This window comes from Pholcus phalangioides, unplaced genomic scaffold (assembly GCF_987345545.1).
Source record: "Pholcus phalangioides strain wild (caught in Gottingen) unplaced genomic scaffold, Ppha-v1.0 ptg000022l_1, whole genome shotgun sequence".
In the NCBI taxonomy this organism is placed as follows: Eukaryota; Metazoa; Arthropoda; class Arachnida; order Araneae; family Pholcidae; genus Pholcus; species Pholcus phalangioides.
The window spans coordinates 14,296,361-14,307,854 of record NW_028301615.1 but is presented as its reverse complement, the minus strand read 5'-3'; the positions used below and the strand labels follow the sequence as shown (position 1 = coordinate 14,307,854).

Genomic DNA, 11,494 nt, shown 5'->3' with positions numbered 1-11,494 from the left:
TACTACATTGCTACGTATGAGAAAGCAAGAGGGTATGCCCTTCATTTCCGGACACTTCCATTTCTGCAGACACTTCGATATCTCTTTACAAAGATGTGCCTGGTCTTACAGGTTCAGGGGGTGCCACGAACGTAGAACGTTTGGGAAACCCTGGTGTGAAAAATCTACAAATCGGAAGTCCATCGAGGAATACCTGACTCAGAGAATTACTCATATTCCCGCCAGCATAACAGAATTTCTTATCTTAACTTCCTGCGATCATTCAGTGATCTTCAATGATGTGATGACGATGTTTGAGAAACATCTCTTTAAAACATCCTTACGTAAGAAACTGCTTTAAAAATATTTCTTAGATTTCTCTGCGGTTATTTAGTTTCCTCTCGTTGTAAGTCGAATATGTGACTGATAAGACGCCTAACGACTAAGAATCCGCATTCACAGCATTACACGTATATAACGACACCTTATCTTCAAGTCCTGATAATAAGGTTCTGAAAACGTAAGAAAAAAAGCATACACACACAAACACACACAAAGGAAGGTAACGTACACTCACCTGCGTTCAAAGGTCGTTAGGAGTGGCTCCTCTAAGCCTGACAAAAAATATTTTCATTAGGAAAAGCAATATCTTCTCACTTTGTTGAGGAAACAAGATGGCTTCCATCCTCCGTACAGTGCTATTAACAGCGCTGTTCATTGGATCTAATCAACAGAAAATCGAAACAGGGGGTGAGTAAATTTTCCAGAGGAAATTGCATCTATTACAATGTTTAAAACTTCTTAACTTCTAAAATATGCTGATGGATATTGTTTGACCGTTGTTCCAGGAGCCATTATCGCGTCCGTACTCAATATTACTGTTTCACCATTCTTTCTCTAGTACAATAGAGTTCGCTTAATGTGAGCTCCATTAATACATGCATTTCTAAAAAACGTTTATAGAATTATTGAATTTCATAAAAATGTTCATGCTTTTTACGAGTGCTGAAATAAGAAGTTCCATTAATGAAGTTGCGATTCACATTCCCTTCGTAACCATGCGCCAATTAGAAAACATAGTATAACTTATTTTGCAATATGATTTCGTGAGTAACTGGTATATAATGTGTTTCCAATTTTTTAACCAAATTTAACCAAAAACCGTTTTAGCATTTTTTTCTTCTTCGTGGATCTTGTGACAAAGATACTTTTGTCACAAGTTAGTTTTGTCTTGGTTACAAAGATACTTTTCCGCTTCTTCTCATGTAACCAAGCTCAACTGTATTTCCATTAAAAGACTGTTAAAGACTTCCTAGATTATTAAGGAATCAATCTATGAGGAAAAAAATACATAAAATAGTCAGAAAAATCAATTAAATATCTATTAAAATGAATCTGTTACATTACTGAAGTAAATTGTAACAAGGGTGGTTCAGAGAACCTGGCCTATTTTGAAAGAAATATTAGAGTATGCTGTTAAAGATACGTGCAAACAGCTTAAAACATTTGAAAGAAAAGCTTCCATTTTTTTAGGTGTTACAAAATTTTTACATTCTCACCTTTGGTGACGCGGAGGATGTCAAGCCTATATAGCATTTCTTGCCATATTATTTGTAACATGGGTGTTACAAAGAATGGAAGTAAGAAGAGAAGTAAAGTAGATGGAAGTATAAAAAAAAATCAAAAACTTCTCTTGTAAATGCTTTAAGCCGTTTGTCTCTATCTTTGAGAGCTTTCTTTATTCATTTATTTATTTTCTCAAAACAGGCCCAGACTTCAGGACCACCCAGAATTCCATGCAAGTACAGATAAAAAAAAATTAAAAAATCCATAAATTCAACTAAAACGTTTAGTGGCAACAGCCCAACGGAAAAAAAATTAATTAAATATTTAGTTATTATTTTTTTTACTGTCCCTGTTACAAATAACATGTCGAGAAATGCTATTTTGGTATGCCATCTTCCGCGTCTCTAAAGGTGACTAGGAGAACATGTAGAAGTTTTGTTATTAAGTAAAAAAGGAAAACTTTGGAATCTTATCTTTCGAATTTTTTAAGCCGTTTGACTGTATCTTCAGTAGTTTTTTTTTTTTCAAAACAGGTCAGGACTTTTGAACCACCCTGTATAATTTTTTTTTCTTCCAATTTCATTTTATTCCAATTCAAAATGTCATGAGATACTTTGGTTCCAAACCCTGATTTTACAGACCCCGGCCTCTCGACTGTCAAGAGGCCGGGGTCCATAGTACAGTCGATCGTAAACATAATCAAATAAATTATAATTCAATCAACTCTACTAAGCGACTATAATATTTCTAAATGATTTAACGCAAGGTTTTAATTTAAGGTCACTAACATATTACTAAGATATTTACCAAAGATAGATAAAATTCTGAACATCTGCTGAAATCGAAACTGAAATTTGGGAAATTTACTTTACTAGATATAGATTGTAGATAATAGATAGATTTTCCTTTCTTTTTTCTAAATTTTTAATCTCACCTGTTGTCTCCCAAACCCAGTTCGATCAATTTAAACGTACAATATCTGTGATTGTAGTGATTGTAGATGATTATTTCTGAGATGAGAAAAATTAGTTTCTTTTGGTTTTTTTTCCCTTGGAGACTAAATTTAGTTCGTTTAGCTTTTTTATTGATGAAATGCACAACATTAAACGGAGAAGAGAAATTTCCATTTATGATGCATTTTTCTGAAATAATATGCCGCAGTTAGGGGGGGGGGGGTTACATTTACATTGTGACCTCACATCAGTATTGCAATTCCTTCTCTTTAGTTTGAAACACAAATTTTATGTGGTGTAATTGCGGGTGTAGTAACAATTTTTTAATTATGGTCATTCATTAGTTATCCTCTATTTTGTTTCCGATTATTCAGAGCTCTTCGCCAATCGTGAAGACCGTTAATTTTCTTCATTTTATGAAAAGTTTTGTTCATTCATAAACTTTTTCGTTATTTGCCGCCTTGTACTAAAAGATCCGGTATCATATCAGACACCGTGAATTTCAAATATAGATAACAGCACTAAAAATTCACGCACAACACCATATACGAACTCAGATTGTTCGGTACACATTTCCGGCACAACTCAATCGGTAGTGGAGATAAACCGGAGTTGTGCTCGGTTTGAAAGAAAAATAGACTTGGTGCTCACTGAAATACCAAAGAGTGCTCATGTTTTTCTTTTTTTGAAAGGAAAGAAAATTTGCAGAAGAGCTTGGTTAATTCGAAATTCGGATAATTCGAACTTCTCATTTTTAAGAAAATTTGCAGCTGTCGAGCTTCCCTTGAGTTTTCTATAAATTTTAATGTTAAAACTCCTTTTTTAATTAAAACTTTTTTTTTCGAATTTCTTGGATAATTCGAAGTTTGAAAGAAAAAAATCATGATTTCCGTCTGAACAAATTTAGTTTAGAAAAATCCTACAAGAAGCAAGACTTTTCTTTTCTCGATAAAGTTGTTAAACAACAAATTTTTAAAGACTAATAAAAGTTTATAAATTTTGTTTTTCTCTCCACTCATTTTCTAGATAATTTAATGCCCATTCTAACATCTTTCAGCTGGAGTGCATCGAAGCAGTGTACCACTTAATACCGATCATGCTTTTCACCCTGTAGATCGAGGTGTAACATTCAAAATCTGAATCTTTTCGTTGTCATTAAAAGTATGTAAAGTGTCGGAAAGTTCAGATTGTGTGTAATACGTTAACGAAAGTGTGTAATACGTTAACGAAAGTGTGTAATACGTTAACGAAAGTGTGTAATACGTTAACGAAAGTGTGTAATACGTTAACGAAAGTGTGTAATACGTTAACGAAAGTGTGTAATACGTTAACGAAAGTGTGTTTATTTCCTTACTAGCATGAGAATGATAACCGAAATTTGGAAAACAGTTACTTAAACGGATGATCATGAACTGTTTCCATAAATCGGGCTTTGAACATGGTCAAGAAATTCTGCAGTGACGCTGAGATTCCACAACAGTGGAATAATGTAGCAGTTAAGATCAATTATATATATATATAATAATAACAAATTATTGAAATTCGGGAAACAGTTTCGTAACTGATGATAAAAAACTTTAATAATTGATAATTATTATCTTATGTGACTTTTCATGCTTAAGTTGCATTTGTAGTCATATTACAGATCCAGGATAAATTAATCGGATAATTCGAATTTTGGATAATTCGAGCTTTTTTTTCCAGTGACTTTGGACTTCGAATTAACCAAGTTCGACTCATCGACTGTTTATGGTTCCCGGTTGATGTAATTAGTTTATTATATTATCAAAGTTGTAAAGGATTCCCAATATTTTTTTTTACTGATTTCTCATTCGTATATTACAGGTTATATACAGGTGAAATTGAGTAATTCGAACTTGGTTAATTCAAATTTCTGGATCATTAGAATTTTATGAATTTCCTTTGAATTTCATATTCGATTTAATTTTAAAGTTGCAGTTACTCTTGCTTAATTCGATCTTTTTCCTCATGTTTTGGATGATTCGAAGTTTGATTTAGACATAGAAATTTGCAAAATTTCTTCTTTCTCAGAATCGCTGACTAAATTTTGGCCATCTATTTGTTCATTTCGTGGTTTACTGATGTTTACCATTTTCTAGTGTGTAGCATGTAGCCAACATTAAAAAAAAAATTATAATCAACAAAATCTGAACTTTACCTGTTGTAGCTCGTTACTAGTTCAACTCATTAGTTTTTGTCTTTCCGGTGGCAGTTGGAGTTTTACCAGTTCTTGGATGACTTCATTAATACCTTCCAAGAACAGGTGCAAATGCCACTACTCTGGAAATACGAAAGTTTGTGTACCGTAATTTGACACAACTTATGGTCCAAAATATTTTTTATTTTCTACATTAATCACCATAACTTCTGTATTCAAGCTATTCAAAAAAAAAATTTGCTGACATTGCTTGTAGAAAGAACAAGCATTACTTTTAAACGCTTTTTTCATTCCATATGTAGCTCAAATATGATTTTTTTTAAATTAAATTTTGGACCATAGTTGTGTTACGAAGTCCAAGTTCATGAAATATTTTGTGGAAAAATTACTTATGAACCATAGTTGAAAGAATGTACTACAAGTATTTCATAAATTCATCTTTATCTTCTTTGCTAGGTTTTTCTAAATTCGACCCCTAAGGGGACCAAAAATGAGAGTTCATAGAAGAATAACACAGAGCCAAAACCGCCAAATATCATCATGAAATTTGGTCAGAGGTTTCGTTTCATGACGTAAAGACTATGAAGGGTTTCGAAATTCAATCGCTAAGTGGGTTATAAGAGAGGGGGGGGGGATTCAATATTGTGGGGGGTCGTATGGAGAAATCAGCCGAGCCGAAACCGTTGAAACCAAAATTCAACCCCTAATAGAGTGGGGTTGAAAGGTTGTATGGAGCAATCATCGCTGAGCCGAAATCGCTGAAGCACTAAATATGAAATTTAGTCAATAATATCTTATATATAAATGTGAAAGTATGTATGTATGTATGTATGTATGTATGTATGCTCTTTATACAAATCTACAGTTTTAGACCGATCGTCGCCAGATTTTGCATATATACCAAACAGGTCCGGGATTGAGCCGTAGGCTACTTTAAAAGTTCGTCAGAGCTGGGCAAATGCCCGAAATGGGCAAAAAACTGTCGGGCAACAATGGTTTTGGGGGCCTCAACAATCACTTTCGGAACGTTTACTTTGGTTACCGTGGTTTCCAACAATACGTTTCAGACTTGAATATATGCCTTTACAATGGTTTGTCACACCTTTAATTCTGTTATTATAACAGTTTATTCATTTATAACGGTTTGTCACTTTTCCAATCCTACCAGTAACTGAAGAAATCCCGGGAAGAGCGCCGGGTATTTCTGCTAGCCTATATTCAGGATATCCTGTATATAGGCTAGCCTTTATCTCATCAACCGTCCATCGTAAAGGTATAGTTTCAATTTAAAAAACTCTTAAAAGACGTTTGAATAATATTCGCTGCACAAGCTGGACATATGACGTCGCTAACAACAGAGGACAACAACTACGACGACAAAATTGGGAATAAAAATGTTTAACGCCAGCTGATGAACTCAATGCTTGCCTCAAATCATCAACACTCTGGCACAAAGTTAAAAAATTATCATTATCCACTAACATGAGAGTTCAACTGAAAAATGACTCAGCACTGCTGTCATTTTCACGTCAGTTGATCAAACTTGGCAATGGAAGAATTCCCGTAGAGACCCAAGCACTGGATTCATTACGTTCCCAAATGGATTTTGCCAGTTGTTTGTGATCAGTTCAAGAACTTGCAGACAGTCTTCCCAAACATTGAACAAAATCACCGAAACCATGAGTGGCTTTGTGAGAGAGCGATGCTGGCATCGAAAAATGACAGTGTTAACAAGATCAACGATAAAATCCTAAAATTTATTCCGGGAGACTCCACATCTTACAAATCGGTTGACACTGCCACATACTCAGCGCAGACAGTTCTGTATCCTGCAGAATTTCTGAACTCTTCGGATATTCCGGGTGCACCACCACACAATTTTACCCTCAAAGTCGGAGCACCTATAATGCTTTTAAGAAATTTGGATACACCGAGATTCTGCAATAGCAGCAGACTCTGCGTGAAGAAATTGCACAATTACATCATTGAAGCAACGATTCTAACTATATGTGCCAAAGGAGAAGACTTCTTCATGCCACGTATCCCAATTATCACCGAATAAATGCCATTCGCTTTCAAGCGATTACAGTTCCCGATTCGTTTAGCTTTTGCCATGACGATCAACAAAGCGCAAGGTCAGCCGTTATTAGTGGCAGGTATCAACCTACTTGAGCCCTGATTTTCACACGGACAGCTTTACGTCACGTGTTGGTAATCCCAAAAATTTGGCATCTACACACCAGATGGAAAGACAAAAAATATTGTGTATGCACAAGCGATTGCCTCAAGTTTTTAATTAAAATATTTAAAAATAAAAGTAATTTTTTCTTACTTGATGCAGAAATTTTATTGATTAAGAAATAATTAATAAGCCATACATATATAAATTTTTTTACGGGACGGGCAACGTCGCCGGGTATCAGCTAGTATTTTATAACGTAGACACCCAATGAGACAGGATTTCTGAAAATTCATCCTCCCAAGGGAATCATGAGGGGTTCAAAATATTACATCATCGACGAGTAATTTTCAGATTACCAAAACCACACAGTATATGCGGGCAACAGCTTGTGGACCGAAAAATTAGGTGGATCATAGTTGAGAGCAAAGTACAATTTTCTGTTATTTTTTCTATAATTATTTTTATATGCACGCAAGAGTAACAATGTTTATTAAACATATGTAAATACTATTTCTTGTAATGCAGCACATCAATAGCGCAGAACAACTTGTTGTAGTAACTTGTAGCTGAGAAAGTTTGCAGCTGAAAAGGTAACGTGAAAAACTTAAGCCCCCAACGAACAGCTGATTCGTGGGAAAGTATCGAACAGAGGGCATCCTAACCACATCTCCATATTACACTATCTATGCCCTTTTCTTCAGTAATTAAATAGTCCATTAGATGTTGTTAGCATTTCGATTATCGATGTTTTAGTGAGCAAGGGCGTTTGGACCATAGTTGTGTGAAATTACGGTACGTGAGTGCCAATCTCCATACCAGAGGTCTTCAAACTTTCTCGAGTCACGAGCGCTGCATGTATATCCATGATCACATGGAAAAGAGCACCCTCCCCCCCCCCCCTAACGGCAACTTTGACATAGGTATACCTGAAATCTGAAAAATTGTAATCTTTGAATGAAGTTTTTGCAGAGTATTTAATCAAAGCGTTGATCACAAGTGCTCGTCAGCACGAAATCTTACACGTGCACTGATCACTCTTGGTGCTTCGAGGAGCAACATGGTGTTCGCAAGCCACATGTTGAATACGGCTGCTGTACACATAAATACTTGCTAAAATCCCAGTGAATTGCTTGATGAAATGTGTTGAAGATTCACGTCTCTTTAATGTTTGTCTGTTTTGTAACACCCATGTAGCTTTGCACCATTTTCGCCCTGTCCAACCAACGCTCATACGCTCGTTCAACTTTAGGAAGGGAAAAAAAACTGTGGTTGGCATTGTGAAGAGGTATAGAGAGAGAGAATAGAGTCGAATGCAAAACGAATACATGAATAAGTAACGGAGGTATATATTGATGAATTCGAATTTTATATAGGATAATTCGAATTTTTTTTGCTGTCCCCCTTAAGCTTCGAATTAACCAAATTCGACTGTACCATCGTCCCTAGCATAAATACAGTAAAACCTCGTTAAGTCGTCACCCTGATAAGTCATCACTCCGGTTAAGTCGTCATTTTTCTTCAGACCTTTAAAGCTCTCATAGACCACAATGTTATTAAATCTTAGTTTACTCGTCGCTAATTTCGGTCAAGTCGTCAATATGAAAAAGTTTGAGAAAGAGGAACAGCATATTTTTATGGCTCCCATTAAAAAAAAGAGCTTGTTAACAGCATTGCCATATGCTTAAAAGTCACCATAAAATCCTATATACCCAAACGGAACAGTTTAAATAACGAAAGTTAAGCTGGGGAAATTCATTTGCCGACTAAGGTTTTTGGAACGTTTGTTACTGTCCACTTTTATTGTATCATCGAGAACATAACATGTTGAATCAGCGTTATCTTCAGGTCTGTCTAGTCACAAAAAATTCTCTCGCGCAGTCCCCGCACTTGGCGACCGTTGGCCACAGTCTTTGGTGAGCCGCCGCACACTCCCCCCCCCCAGTAGCGAACTTACGGTTCGAAACGGTCCGGGAAATGGACAGTTCGTCCGGAACGTGTTTTTCTTGTCTGAGGAACGGGAGGCGTAGGTAAGGTAATTCTTGTTGGTGACGGACTGGAATCGTTCACGTCTGAAGCCAGGAAGGCGGGTTTCAGTCTGTCCAGAGAAACTGTTCTTTTTTTTCCACGGACATCGATGTCGAATGTCTTTTCACGTCGTTGAATCACTTGAAATGGTCCGTCATATGGAGCTTGAAGCGGCTTTCGCACTCCATCGTGCCGAATGAATACGTGTGAGCAGTCTTTCAAATGAGGGTGGACGAAAATACTTTGTGGTGCATGACAAGATGTTGGTCGCGGTCGTAATTTTGTAAAATGTTCTTTGATAGTCTCAATAAGTTCTTTTGATGATGTTTCCCTCGGAGTGGGATCGAATATTTCTCCGGGAAGTCTGAGACTAGTGCCGTATACCAATTCCGCGGTGGTAGCTTTCAGATCTTCTTTGAAGACGCTACGGAAACCGAGTAATATAGTGGGCAAAGCAGTACACCAGTGTTCTGTGTTATAGGCTTTGATGGCAGCTTTGAGGGGTCTGTGTAGCTCCTCTACGAGGCCATTTGCTTGCGGGTGATATGGTGAGGACCGTATTCGTTGAATTCCTAGTACTCTTGCCAGTGCTAGGAAGAGGGAGCTCTCGAATTGACGGCCTTGATCGGTTGTGATTTTGGATGGCACCCCAAAGCGAGATATCCATGTTGCGTAGAATGTGCGAGCTACAGTCTCGGCGCTGATGTCTGGAATCGGGACCGCCTCCGGCCAACGTGTGAACCTGTCGATCATAGTTAGACAATAGGCATTGCCACCAGAAGGAGGAAGAGGACCAATGATATCAAGATGGATGTGATCAAATCGCTGTTTGGTCAGGAAATAAACCTAATGGGGTTTTCGTGTGTCGTGTTATTTTGGACTTTTGACAAGGTATACATTGTCTGGACCAGTTATTACAATCTTTATTTAATGAAGACCAAATGAAGCGAGTCCGAATCAATTTAGTTGTAGCTTTAATTCCTGGATGGGAAATATTATGAATGGTCTCGAAAACCTGCTTACGAAACTGTTCTGGTATGTATGGTCTAGGTGTGCCAGTGGAGAGATCACAAAATAGTGAAGTATTTGAGTCTGGCAAAGTCACTTTTTTGAGCTGTAATCCTCGTGGATTTTGTAAAAGATCAGTTAAAGTTTGGTCGCGTTCTTGTGCTTTTGAAATTTCGTTATAGTCAATAGGATTGGGCATTGAAATTGATGTTATGCGGGAAAGTGCATCTGCGGGTATGTTTTCGCTACCTTTTATATAGTGTATGTCAGTAGTGAATTGGGCAATAAAATCTAATTGCCTGCATTGACGAGGGGAAGCCTTGTCTAATTTTTGCTTGAAGGCATATGTTAGTGGTCTATGGTCCGTGAGTAAAGAAAAGTCTCTAGCTTCTAACATATGCCGAAACTGCTTTATAGAAGCATATGCAGCCAGCAATTCACGGTCGTACGCGCTGTAGTTGCATTCCGCGGGAGATAATTTCCTAGAAAAAAATGCAAGAGGCTGAAGCTCGTTGTCAACCACCTGAAACACTGCGCCGCCAATGGCAAAATCGGATGCATCTACCTGAAGTACGAGTTTGGCATCGGGTTTCGGATGTGCTAAAAGGGTTGCGTTGGACAATAGTGTTTTGGAATTTTGAAATTCCTTATTTGCTATGTCAGTCCAAGCAATTTCTCTGTTGTCGTTTTTTTTTGACCCTTTCAAATAATTATTCAGTGTAGTTTGTGTATGTGCTGCGTGTGGTAAAAATCTACGAAAAAAATTGAGTAGTCCAAGGAAACGTCGTAGTTCTTTAATTGTTCTTGGTCTTGGATAATTGAGAATCGGCTCAACTTTTTCTGGCAAGGGTTTGGTGCCTTGTTTGGAAATGGAGTGGCCTAAGAATGATATCTCCGCAACACCGAAGACACATTTGGAAACATTAATTGTGAGGCCATAGTTATTGAGCCGTTGCAAAACAGTGCGTAAGTGAACCTTATGTTCAATTTCACTGTCACTGAAAATCAAAATGTCATCTAAATAGACATAACAAAATTTCAGATCACCAAGAATCTCATTCATAAACCGTTGGAAAGATTGGGCAGCATTACACAAGCCAAAATTCAGGTAAGGAAATTCAAATAAGCCGAAAGGTGTGCAAACAGCTGTTTTCGGAATGTGGTCGGAATGAACAGGAATGTGAAAATACGCGCGCACAATGTCAAGTTTTGAAAAACAACTTTTACCGTGTAATGCATTTGAAAAGTCCTGAATGTGAGGAATGGGGTACCTATCTGGGACCGTGCAGGCATTGAGTTTGCGGTAGTCACCCACTGGACGAATACTGCCTGAACTTTTTGATACGACATGTAATGGTGATGACCAGGGCGATTTAGAAGGCCTACATATTCCTTGATTCATCATAAATTGGAATTCCTCCTTAACAGCATCATAGAGCTTGGGATTTAATCGCCTGGGTTTGCTATGTATAGGCGGGCCGGTGGTTTCGATGTAATGTACAGTGTTATGCTGAACAGGCTTCACTTTGTGCGACACTTTTGTCAGTTCAGGAAATTCTGCCAAGATTTTGTGATATTCCGAAGTTTCGGATATTACCTTAA

The 11,494-nt window shown here is 37.3% G+C and overlaps 1 protein-coding gene across 1 annotated transcript in view; it reads left to right on the top strand.

The window, feature by feature from the left end:
• The first annotated feature begins 513 nt into the window (after positions 1-513).
• The window catches only part of mesh (sushi domain containing 2 mesh), a 42,737-nt gene continuing 31,756 nt past the window's right edge, over positions 514-11,494 (top strand). The window contains exon 1 of the mRNA XM_089250216.1: positions 514-729. Coding sequence (XP_089106342.1) covers positions 654-729 — 76 coding nt within the window. The 5' untranslated portion in view covers positions 514-653. The remainder of the gene's footprint in view (positions 730-11,494) is intronic.